The sequence below is a fragment of the Ceratosolen solmsi genome, unplaced genomic scaffold, assembly GCF_000503995.2.
Source record: "Ceratosolen solmsi marchali unplaced genomic scaffold, CerSol_1.0 scaffold10, whole genome shotgun sequence".
Taxonomy (NCBI): Eukaryota; Metazoa; Arthropoda; class Insecta; order Hymenoptera; family Agaonidae; genus Ceratosolen; species Ceratosolen solmsi.
Window position 1 is genome coordinate 19,951,186 of NW_011948412.1, and position 13,436 is coordinate 19,964,621.

At 21.8% G+C, this 13,436-nt stretch overlaps 2 protein-coding genes across 2 annotated transcripts; both read left to right on the top strand.

Annotated features, from left to right (window-relative positions):
* The first annotated feature begins 1,914 nt into the window (after window positions 1-1,914).
* On the top strand, window positions 1,915-4,947 carry LOC105365793 (trypsin-like). The gene is made up of 4 exons (XM_011504046.1): window positions 1,915-1,960; window positions 2,609-2,891; window positions 4,073-4,409; window positions 4,777-4,947. Exons 1-4 carry the CDS (start codon window positions 1,915-1,917, stop codon window positions 4,945-4,947), a joined length of 837 nt encoding a protein of 278 aa, XP_011502348.1.
* Window positions 4,948-8,377: 3,430 nt separating this feature from the next.
* On the top strand, window positions 8,378-11,793 carry LOC105361791 (trypsin II-P29-like). Its single transcript, XM_011499073.1, has 3 exons — window positions 8,378-8,656; window positions 11,027-11,366; window positions 11,592-11,793. Exons 1-3 carry the CDS (start codon window positions 8,379-8,381, stop codon window positions 11,757-11,759), a joined length of 786 nt encoding a protein of 261 aa, XP_011497375.1. The 5' UTR covers window position 8,378; the 3' UTR covers window positions 11,760-11,793.
* The last annotated feature ends 1,643 nt before the right edge of the window (window positions 11,794-13,436 follow it).

Consider the following 13,436-nt stretch of genomic DNA (forward strand, 5'->3'; position numbering starts at 1 on the left):
CAAGTATAAGATCAAGGAGGCTACAGCTACATACTTTATATAAAGGTATTTTTAAACATTGTTGTTCACATCATACTATGATCAGGATTACTGTATAATATTATAATATATAAAATGTGTATTATATATTTGGCATTATTTTAAATAATTTTTAATACTTAAATTTGTTTGTACATCATTTAATTGTTTCGTATCGAGGTTCCATGCGAATTTATGAGTTTCAATATTGATATATGTGTGTATATGTTTTATTCATAGTTTAAATGTAATTTATATCTATAATATTTTCTTAATATTTAACAAATATGATTACGTTTTTACTAATTTTCTACGATTATATATAATTAATTAATTATATCAATATTTATACAGTTAATTCAGAAGAATATAATTGAGCATATATATTAGTTAAATTTTATTCTTAAAAAATGAAATTATTTTGAAAACCAAGAAAATGTGTAAGGATGAAATTTTCATGTTAAAATTCATTATTTTATTTAATAATATCTTCTTCTATTTAAGCTGAACGTTATTTTCATTATCATAAAAAATGATAAAAAAATTAAATTCTTCTAAATTATTATTTATAAATATAAGTTCGTGATATAAAATGTTTTTTCATTAATTTGACATTTTTATTTAAACGTGCTTATAACACTTCATGTCATGTATTATCAATACGTCACTGAATATTTATATTATTCACTTTACAAAGCTTCTTTTGTTCTGTAAGTAATTCATAATAATGTACATTTATAAAGTTTTATATTTATTAATGAAATATTGAGTTGTGAATTCTATATAATAGTATACAAATTCTTAATATATTTATGTGTTTTTATTAGAAATATATGTAAAATATCTAAAAATAAATTTTAATTTGAAAATAAGTATATAAATATTGTAAGCGAAATAATTTAAAATATTCGAAATTCAAGATAATTAAATATTGAAAGTTTTAGTAAAAAATGCAAGTTTTAATTTGTACTATATATTTTTATTTTATGGGTAATACAAATATAGTCCGTTCTAAAAAATTTAAAGGATGTGTATTTTATTTTTATGATTTGAGAACATACAATTATATTTAATCATGATTTAAATATTATTAAGTATCTTATATATTCTATTTTTAATGTTATTTTAATATTTTACTGCTTTTATTTTTATTTATATATACAACATACGCACTTGTGTGTACTTTATAAAAATTCCAATTTACTATTTAAATTTTACTATTCAATTTACTATTAAAAGATACCAATACATTAAAGCATTTATGATATTGAATAATTTATAAATTTGATATTAACATTCTTAAAGATGTATTAATTTTCTAAAATAAATTGTTTTATATTATTTTTAATTTCACAGCTAATTATATAAAAGTCGAAAATAAATAACAATTAGTCATATAATTTAATAATACAAAATTTTTTTTTAAGAAAATCTGAATTGTTTCAATCAATTTTCATAAGTTGTCTATCATAATGATAAATTATTTTACAAGATGATTTTTTTTAAGATTTAAATTAAAAATTTTAAATTAAATAATATTCATAATATAAAGTACCTATTATATTTTCTGCAATTTTGTTAATATAATATTTTTACATATAATACTAAAAGAACATGTATATATATTATTTTTAATAAAATAATAAGAAATCTGTCTTTGTTAACAGGAAATTTCTAATAATATATGCAGTTACATTGAAAAAAATTCTAAATAAGTTTAAACTAACTTTTTTAGATATAAATTTATTAGTAAATATTTATAAAAAAGATTTTATTTTCTCCTTTACAGATTTAGTTATCCAATAACATTGCAAACATCCAAAGTTTCCATTTTTCATTATATCTTAAAATTATTAATAAATTTAGAAGTTTATTTACTATTTCGTTTATTTCACCATGCGGTATTTGATTAATATATTAACTGGACTTCTGCTACTGCTTGGTGAGTATATTAATTTTTGTTATTAATAAATTAAAAATTATTTCAATTTCGAACATTAATTTTATCATTTAGTGTTATAGAAAAATGATATAATTTAAATTCATGTACTTTTTAATTTATTAAAATGGTTATATAATATACATAAGTTTATGTGGAAATTTAATTTTTTTATCTATGAGTTTTAAAACAAAAAGAATATGTATAAAATATGTAGTTAAAACAATAAATTTTGCTGCTTATATATAATTTTTAATTTACATCATTAGAAATGTTTATAATATTATGTTTTTTCATAGCTTGATAAGGTAGTAATTAAATGTGATTTATAAAATCATGAAATATGTCTTTTCATATATAGAAGTTAAATGGAACTTAATCCTTTCAGAAATTAGCTAAATATTTAATCTTTATAATAAAATAAATAATTTAGGAAATTAATGCAATTACTAATGATCGTCAATCTCTTTAATCGGATTATTTATTTAGATGGGTACAGTGTGATAAAATATCAATATTTAAGTATAATATGATGATAACGTGTATTCATTATTTTTAACGTCACTTATTTTTATCTGTAGTAATAATAGATTTTACAAAAATAAAACATTGATAATATTAATTCCTAAATAAATGTGATTGTGCGACTAGTTCATCGAGCTTTTTCATGGGACACGCCACGGCCTGCCGTACCTGGACAGTTTCCATTTCAAGTGTCATTTGAGTGGCATAATTTGCCGATTTCCCCCATAAGACATTTATGTGGTGGTGCTATTCTTACTGAATTTTGGATCATCAGCTCAGGATACTGTCTCACTCGCGTACAAGTTGGGATACTTTACATTAAACTCGGAAGGCATGATATTGCTGCCGATGATGCGGCTGTGCAAACGCATCAGATTATAAAGACTGTTGTTAATCCGAAATATCCTGGGTATGGTAATTTCTAATTTCTATTTCACTTTTTTTTATCAATATTTAATTATTGATAATAATTTTCGAAGAAGATGTAAGACGAATAGTTTAGTAAACTGTTCCCTTATCAGTTGTTGTTGTTAATAGTTTAGTTTATGCAGGTGACTATATAATGTGAATTTAGACATTTTTGTTATTTATTAGTACAGTAATCAAGTATATTTAGTCGTATTGACAAATATTTGTAGATTAGATGTTGAAATTTTATAAGATATCTTTTAATATATTAAATAAACTTAATGCTACAACGTTAGTTCGTATATAATTTATTGTTTTAAGAATATTTATTTGTACACAATCAAATATCATTCTGTTATCTATTAATATCTAAACACTTTTACTTTAGATATCAGATAATTGTTCTATTTAAATTTATAATGCATTATTTTTTAAAAATTAACAATTTTTTTATTTTCTTTATATTTTGTAACACAAAAGCCGACATGAAGCATTGTGATTTTTTTTTATGTAACATTCTTATTCTGAAAATAGACTTTATTTGTACAACTAATTTCTTATATTCTTTCATAAAATTTATTCTAATATTTTTTATTCAAAAAATTAATGTAATGATATTTTATCAATTTTTTGTATTGTTTAAATATGTATTTAGAATTATAATATTACAATATTATTATTCTACGGTGTTTTTATTGAATAATATAGTATTATTAATATAAAACATTAACTAAAAAACATTAGTATATAATTTTTGTAAGTTTCAATTATACTTCATCGCAGATATAATATTATGCACGTAAAATAATAAATAAAAAGAATGTACTATGTCAGTACCTTTGCTTTGGTTAAAAATTTTATTAAGCAACGAAATGTAAATGTAGCTAATATATAGATCGATGTGGTACGAAATTATCGAGTAAATGGCACTTTAGCGAAGAGTTTGTTATATATTTACCGTTATAGTAATAATTATTTATAATTAATTGGTTACAATGTATTTGTATATATATTGTATTTGCATATATACATATGTAAATATATGTATATATGCCTATTAATTTTCTTAAGAGTATAAGATCTATATAATTTTAATAATTTATATATATTACTGGAAACTCAAGATTAATATTTTACATAATAATAATTTTAAAAACATATACTATATTTAATCAAATTTAGGGCACAAGAGTTCAGAAGCTTCGTACCTCATGATCTTGCGTTGGTAAAAGTCGCACCGGTAATAACCTTCAATTCTCGTATACAACCATTGAAGTTACCAAAGAAGAACACTTTATTTAAGAGTCAGAGATTGGAATATAATATGGTGATGAGTGGTTGGGGCTCGACAGCTTATCTCATCATTGAAAATCATCCAACAGTACTAATGACGGTGCAACTACCTATTATTTCGAACAAAGTTTGTGTCACATCTCTTAATCAATTCTATCACAATATGCACCTAGATGAAACGCAGATGTGTACTAGACCGATTAACGGAGCAATATCCGCTTGCATTGTAAGTTATAATGTCTATTTATAAAACCTTATTGACAAAAATTTCAATGACAAAACTGTTCCTTTGATAACTAATAAATTTAATTATATATATATATATATATATATGAATATTGGGATTAAAAAAATTTTTTTTACTTTTTAAGTAACGGTTCGTCGGACTCCGTTTTTTTACTTTTTTAAAATACCAAATTTGAAAATGAATAAGTAAAAATTCATTTAATTGGATTAAAAATGGACTCTGACAGACTAAAGAATTTCTATCGGCTTTGATTTCAATTTCTACTCAAATATAATAAGGTTTCACAAACATTCTTAAATGTATACTCGTGGAAAATTTAATAATTATAATTATATATCCATTTTAGGGTGATTATGGTGGACCATTAATTCAGTACAATGCCGACAATGTACCTATTTTAATAGGCATTCAATCATGGGGTACGGCAAACTGCAACCAGAATCATGTTCCACCCGTTTATACACGTGTTTCTTCTCATATAAAATGGATTAAAGAAACTTTAAAGGCAAATGAATAATAAGAACATTACTGTCGAATGTAATAAATTATTATCATTTATTACTTTAGTAGCTTAGCAATCACATGTCAATATTCTTTAAATACTTGCCAATATTTTGAGTGTAAGAGTATGTACGTCTTATTAAAAGCTCTTTCGAAGATGAAATATATAATTGCCCGAAAATAGGTTCTCTCGACATGAAATTTTATTTATTTATTGATATTTAAATTGTATCTAACTCTATTTCCTCTTGATAAAATACAAATTATCAAAACATTTGTAAACGAATTGTGATAATTAGAATTGTATCATCAAAATACCAAAAAAATTAGTAAAGTATTTCGACTAAAAAATATCTTTACTTATTTATTTACTTATTTACTTAATTTATCCATTGTATACATATATATTACATTTGTATAAACATGGACATTTATATAATTTGCATAACATCAATTCTTCGTCTATAGATTTTTATATCATGAATTTAACTTTATACATTATACAATAAAAACTTTCAATTGATTTAATAATTAAATACAAATTACTGCATTGAAATTAATATTTCAATTACATTAAAAGAATGTGTTCATCTTAATTTTATACAAAATTCACATATTAGATCAAAGTTACTAATAGGTTTAACTGCAAATCATTACGTGATAATTATTATATTATTTGAAATAAGTAAATCAGTACTAAACATATCTGATAATGTGCATTCAATATTTCATAATAATAATAGTAAGATATAATAATATTATAGTATCGAGGATGAATTTTTATCTGAATTTTGATTTTGATGAATCGAAGGTGTATTTTGTCAGCAGGCAATAATCTGAATATTAAAAACGAAAATTTTTAAATATATATAAGAAATATCAATGTATTTTAAATTCAATAGAAATTCAATATTTAAAATCTAACAAAATTATTGTATCTTTATATACTTGTAATATAAATATAGATTTATACTATAGTAATATGTAATATTAGTAGAAACAAATTTATCATCAATATTGAAACTAATAAAAAAATGAAATATTATTTAGAAATAGACTATTTATGAATTATTTTCTGTTAATATTCCATAAATATTTTATAACCCAACATTCATTACCAAACTTATTTATATGTTGATAAAGAATTTCTGATACAACGAACACTTTTAAATATATATTATATATGTAATATACATGCGTAATATTATATATATATATATATGCGTTACAAAAGCATATAATTTATTCCATTAATAGATTTAATTATATTAATATAAGTATTATTGTGAAATATATAAGTATATACATATTATTTTATATTTTATATTTTAATATATACATTTTGCAGATTTTGTCAAAATTTATACATACTATACTTATATATACTAGACTATACATTATAAATAATATAATGATCTGGAAATGGCGAGGATAAAAAAAATGTACAAAATGATTGGAGCGGATGTTCGAGTAAATAGACATTGTTCAGAATATATACATTAGAGTCGGATTCAGTCATCGATTAGAGTAACACCGTTAAATCTGATTACTTTGTTTTGAACTTTAACTAGGTGTCTTAATTTAGTCGTACAAATTAGTTAGAATTTCGAAAGTTTTTATTCACCTTATACCGTTATAAGTATTGATTGAATTTATTGACTTTATTAAACAAAAAACAATACGAAAAATGATAAATAAGTTATTATTTTGTTAGTTATAAGTATATTTATAAACTATTAACATGAAAATAAATTAAGTCAATATAATTGAAAAATTAATACTCATTTTCATATTTATTTTCATATTTATCTTAAGGATACAGTGAGTTGTAAGATTTCAGATTGAATGTGAGAAAATTAGATATATGTTGAAGAAAAATATCTGATTATAAACAAAATTTAATTATTACATTCTATTTTAGTCTGTATTTTAAATTACATATTTTCAAAAAGGCAATATTTTTTAAATTTTATTAAAAAACATTTTATTTTACAAATATTTTAAAGAATTGAAAAAATAGTCTTGAATAGATAAGTTCTAGAATTAATATATTTATGACATTCATTTATTTTAATATAATATAATATGTACATTTATCAATTTTAAGTAATCTAAAAGCTTTAATAGAACCTTTTTATTTTATTTGAGCAATAAGTTTATTTACTATTATTTATATGTGCAGTCTAAAGAGGCAAAGATTAAGGTTCAAGGTTATGGTAAAGAATGATTTTTTTATAAAATTGTTTTCTAGCTGATATATATTAAACATGCCACCTGCTTAATTTTGGTTTTTATTAAAAAAATGTAATATACCAATACAGAAAGGAAATTGCTAATTAATAAATATACATTAAAATGTAGAAAAACTAGGATGAAGTAAGAAAAAATTTCACTCAAAAGTATGAATATCAAATAAAAATCTCCCATATAAAAAACTTCAAGTCGTAATTATTTATTTATACATTATATGAATATAAAACTAATTAATTGTTCCTAATAGAAATAACGATTTGAAAGTACATTGTAAAAATAGTAATTATTTTGAAATTATTTATTTATTAAATAATATAAACTGGATAATAGAAACAATGACACAGTTGGTTAGAAAATTGAAATACATGAACAATAATTTCAATATAAAGTTATGATTGTAATTATTTAATCTCAAAAGAATTTTTTGTAATATCCGTTTATTAATTGTTGAGTATAGATATAAAATAAAATCGCATCTATTTTATTTAAATATTTTAAGTAAGAAATACAAGAAGTAATATTTTAATATTTTAATAGTAAAAAGTTATTTATATATAAGTTTAATAGTAATATTTTAATAGTAAAAGTCATATTTAAATTTTATGTAATAATAATCGTAATGTATACATATATTAATATATATAATTCTGTTGAATTATAAAATAATAAATTTTTTTATAATATCGAAAATAGATAACTTATAATTATATAATCACATGTCGTATATAAAACAATCAAACCAACTGTATTTATATTGTATATTTGAAGGATAAGGAGTTCGATAAGAATGGATTTATTATATATAAATCTCTCTATCTCTCTCTTTCTTTATATATATATATATATATATTTATATATATACAGTATTTCAGAAATTTAGAAAACGTGTGAATTGTCTAAAAACTATGAAGTTACTTTTTGCGATATTAATTCCATCAATTATTTTCATAAAAGGTGAATGAAGCAAATATCAGATCGATTTTATGATCGTTCGTAGATTATTATATTTATTTTAATAATTTGAAAGATAGCACTTTTTTTTAATAAGGCCGATTTGTCGTCACCTATCTAATAAGAATAAAACATTTTTATGTTAAATATAATAAAACAATTGAATAGTATGATAATAAAAATCGTTTGATATTCATTAAATATGATATTTAAAATACTAAATGTGTTTTCTATCTAGGCAATATGGTTTTTGCATGGGATCACCCTCATGATGCAGGTCTTGGACAGTTTCCACATCAAGTTTCATTGGTATGGAGCCTACCACCGGATGTTAATAATTTTCACTACTGTGGTGGTTCGATTCTCAGTAATTTGTGGGTTTTGACTTCTGCATTTTGTGTTACAAACATATATATGGGGAATTTACTAATTAAAGTGGGCAGACATAATATCATTGTGGATGATGAATATGTTCAAACAAGTCATATTCAAACGCAAATAATTCATCCAAAATATCAAGGGTGAGATGATTCTTAAGTTATATATTGATTTGAATTTATAATAAATAATATATGATACATATTATATGCATATAAAATATATATATTGTGTATAATAAATGGTAGTAACTTATTATTAAATGATACTCGTTGAATATAATATCTCGATAAGACTAATTTTCAAATCAAACTTTTATTGTGCTATATTTTGCTTTACTTAAGTTGGCATGCTAAGACTATTTTGTTTTCATTTTGAATTTATTTTTATAATTTTTATAAGTTACTACCATTTATAATAAATAATATATGATACATATTATATGCATATAAAATATATATATTGTGTATAATAAATGGTAGTAACTTATTATTAAATGATACTCGTTGAATATAATATCTCGATAAGACTAATTTTCAAATCAAACTTTTATTGTGCTATATTTTGCTTTACTTAAGTTGGCATGCTAAGACTATTTTGTTTTCATTTTGAATTTATTTTTATAATCGATGCATCTATCTTATGCATGTGATAAAGATCGAATTAATATTTTAATTGAATTTAAATATAATATTTAGAATTATATTAGAATATTAGAATTATACTTCATATATATTCCCTTAATTTGTATTTTACGTTTTTACGTTGTATTTTACTTTGTATCGAATATTGAACATGTGATGTATAAAATATAATTTCTATAAGTTATTGTTAAATGTACATAAATAAATATTAATTTATTTATTATTTTATTTGCATTAAAATAGTTAGTATATAATTATTTCTGAAGTATATTTCATTAATATTTCTTATTACAAAGTTTCTATTTTTTTAGTGTGCTATTAAATTGAAATTTCTAAGGTTAACCATAATTCATGATAAATTTTAATTCTACAATTTTAATATTGAAAATAATAAAAGTAATTTTTTATATTCGATATAAATAATTTTAACGAATATTTATGATTTTTGTGCGTCATCAAACATATACCTTGAATATAATATATTCAGATAAATATAAAATATTTGCATGTTAAATATTACTTATATGTAATATGAAATGAATTGTAGATCAACAATGGTTCTTTAATAGATAGTGAAATTCGATTTTCATTTAAATTGAAGTTATTTATAGTCTTACTAAATTAAGCAATGTCTTTCATTTTATGATTAGTTAAAAATCCAACTTTCATAATTTGTAATATTAAAATATAATTTAAATATTTTAATATATATCTATATTTAAGACGGAATAAATAATTTTGTTAAAATCTAATGAAGTCTTTTCTATTCTACCAATATAAATATAAAAAATATAGAAAATAGATATAGTGTAATATATTTACTGAAATACTTCAATTTATCAATAGATACTTGAAAGATTTGAATTTTAATAATTTGGTTTAAAAGATTATTTAAAGAATAGTATATATAAAGTAAATATAAAATATATCAATGATTTATTCAATGTTCACATTGTAATCTTATACTTATATATAACATATGTTTTTAAAAAAAATTTTAAATATTATTAATACTTTTAGTATCAAATATGCATAGTTTTATATATAAAAGACAGTTAATTTGAATTTAATACAAAATTTATTGACATTATTTAACATAATTTGTTTCTTAAATGATACCGGAATTTGAGATTTATAATGAATCAAATGAAGTTCAATTTTTTCACTTCAATGTAGGTAAAGTAAACGATTTTAATTAGAGAGTTGCTTTTTCATTGTTAATCGTCATTCTTTTTCTACTTACGTATATTTTGTGCATCATTCGTGTGAATATCTGATGAATGCAATTTTAACGAAATCTACTTTTCATCCTATATAGCCACAATTTTTGCCATAATTTTCAACAATAATTCTACTGCAGCACGTCGTTAATCAAATCACATATATACCATTAGATCTAATTTTTTTGCTGTCTTAATACTTTTATCAAAATAAAATATGATGTAGAAACTATTCATGTTTTCCATTTTTACTAAAAAAAATTATACGAATTGTGTGTTATAGTATCACATATTTCTTAAAATTCTTCTATACATGTGTTTTTGTATCAATATGCTTAAGTATTTTGGTGTTCATGAGTACAGTAATTTTTGCCATTAAAAGCATATTCTTTCCGTAATTATATTTTTTACAATTTTTCATAATTACTTACATATAAATGGAAGTAATAATAAATGCGGATAATTGAAGTGCTTGTTATAAAAACTTTCATTTTTTAATTTGAATATATTTAAACTAATGGTCTATACTTAATATGATTTACATAGAACATAAAATGTAAATATACGTAAAATGTAATATGAAAATCACTGATTTTATTTAAAAAATAATTTCAAAGAAAAGTATGCTTAAATACAAATGTTTTTGCAGAGTATACGTGCTTGAAAATCTTGGAAGTTTTGATCTTGCCTTACTAAAGCTAATCGAACCATTAGAATTTAATAGACGCGTTCAACCAATTGAGCTACCGAATAGTGGGGCATGGTTTTGGAATAGTTTCAAGTTCAACTACAACTTAATTCTGAGTGGTTGGGGTGGGATTTCCAATGGTGTAATTTACAATCACACGAAGATTTTGCAGACTGTACACCTGCCTGTTGTACCCAATAAAGTTTGTTCGACTTCTATAAAAACCATTTATCCACATTTTACATTGGATGATTCGCAAATGTGTACAAGACCTATGGATGGTTCGATTTCTGCTTGTATCGTGAGTTAAATATATAATTGTGTTTATATAATTAAATTATAAAATTTCGCCTCGTTTGAAGTAAGAAGTAATATTTTTATTTATATATTTCCTTTAGGAACAGTAATAAATAAAAAATAGTTGAATTGATATATATATTTTTTGAATTATAAAAATAAAGAAATTGCTAAACTCTACTTATAAATACTTTTAACAATATTCATCTTTTTTATATATGTAAATTAGGGTGATTATGGGGGTCCACTAATTCAATATGACAAAACAAATCGGCCTGTCTTAGTGGCTGTATACGCATGGAGTACGATGCCTTGTAATACCAATGGTTTGCCACCAATCTATACTCGCATTTTTCCATTTGCTAAGTGGATCAAGAAGACTATGAAAGAGAATTGAATTTTAACAACAAAATCATAATTAAATATTTATGTATTTAATTTTGCACATCTATAATTTATCGTATATTATAATTGTATATATACTCATTTAATTCATTTAACGCTTATACACATCTATAATATCGATTGTGCCTTGTATTTATTAAAAATTAAAATTAAATTATCTTCCATTATATTTTCTGTCTGTTAATTTATCGAATAAAAAAATCAAAGCACTAAAATATTGAATTTATTCATTACATTCATTTAAAAATATATGCCAAATTATGCTCTTAGATTAAATAACATTAACTAACATTAAATAACAATTTTGAATTATCAATATACAGATGTTGTTATGTCGAATGAGCTGCATTTAAATATTAAAAAAAAAATTATTCATTATTGGTAATGTTTGCTTAAGAGTAATCTATTTAGATTTCAATATACTATTATCAATAATTCCGTAACAATTAATGTATACCAAATTCTAGATAGCGTTAAACATAACTTTGAATGAAACATATCAATAAACTCTGCTATTCGCTCATATAAATTTGAAATTGATGATGCTATGTAGGGTAAGGCCGTCTCAATACCTATGTAATTTTGTTTTGGTGCTAAGCACAAAGAAGTTGCACTGACTAATTGTCTAAAAAAGAACGATTAGAAAAAGAAATTAGTTTTGACATCGGTCGTTCCCATTTCACGTTGAAAATAGCTACTAGTTTTTATCATTGATTGTATGACTTTGTTGATAGACATGTTCATTATTGGCGAAACACCTAGAGACCATTTTATATTATAGATTTTACCACGAATGTACGAGATGAGATAAAAATATACGGGACAGAGTATTCTCATCGTTCGTAGTCATATACGATTATATATAAATCATTAAAATGCTTTTCCAAATAAGTTGTTTTCATTAAAATATATTTATATTATTTATTTTTCTGCTTTAATAAACAAATTAATTGACACATCCTAACACACTCAGAATGAGTCCGAATAAAACATAAATATACATACACACTTCTTGAGTTTTAAAATTTTTTAAAAGACTGATTTTTGATGGATAATTGCGAAACAGCGTTAATAATTTTGAACACCGAGAAAATCTAGTTCATCCTTTTTAATATGACAACTGCATTTGTTCGAAACCAAATAGCTTACAAAATTGGTATTTCAAGGGAGGTAAGACAGTTGTAGTCGCAGAGAATTTATCTTCTATTAAGATAACAACGTTTGAAAACTTGTTTCAATGTTCGATCCACATTATATTTTTATTGAATATTATTTGTCATTTTTACTACTTTTCATAGCCCGCAATAATAATTTAAATATCTTTAATAAAAATACTTTAACATAAATACTTTGAATACTTTTAATATAATAGTATAATAAATACTGTCAATATTTATAAAAAATGGAAATATTTAATAAAATTATTTGTGCATATTAAAGAATTAAAATTAAAATTCCGATTTAATCATATATAAAATATTTCAAATAATACATTTTTTATAGATTTCAAGCATATCATATAGTTATATGATGATCATACAATTTAAAATCTTACAATTAAAAAAAAATGTTTATATAAATATTGATCTGCAATGATAAGAACAAGTTCATTTGAGCTCATTCTATTACAATACCAATCGATTTTCTACATGTAATTGTTTTACATCAA

Coding starts and splice junctions, on each gene's coding strand:
- LOC105365793 (XM_011504046.1), top strand. CDS start 1,915: ATGCGGTATTTGATTAATATATTAACTGGACTTCTGCTACTGCTTG. Junction 1,961..2,608: donor TGGACTTCTGCTACTGCTTG/GTGAGTATATTA, acceptor TTGTGCGACTAG/TTCATCGAGCTTTTTCATGG. Junction 2,892..4,072: donor GTTAATCCGAAATATCCTGG/GTATGGTAATTT, acceptor AATCAAATTTAG/GGCACAAGAGTTCAGAAGCT.
- LOC105361791 (XM_011499073.1), top strand. CDS start 8,379: ATGGTTTTTGCATGGGATCACCCTCATGATGCAGGTCTTGGACAGTTT. Junction 8,657..11,026: donor ATTCATCCAAAATATCAAGG/GTGAGATGATTC, acceptor ATGTTTTTGCAG/AGTATACGTGCTTGAAAATC. Junction 11,367..11,591: donor GTTCGATTTCTGCTTGTATC/GTGAGTTAAATA, acceptor TATGTAAATTAG/GGTGATTATGGGGGTCCACT.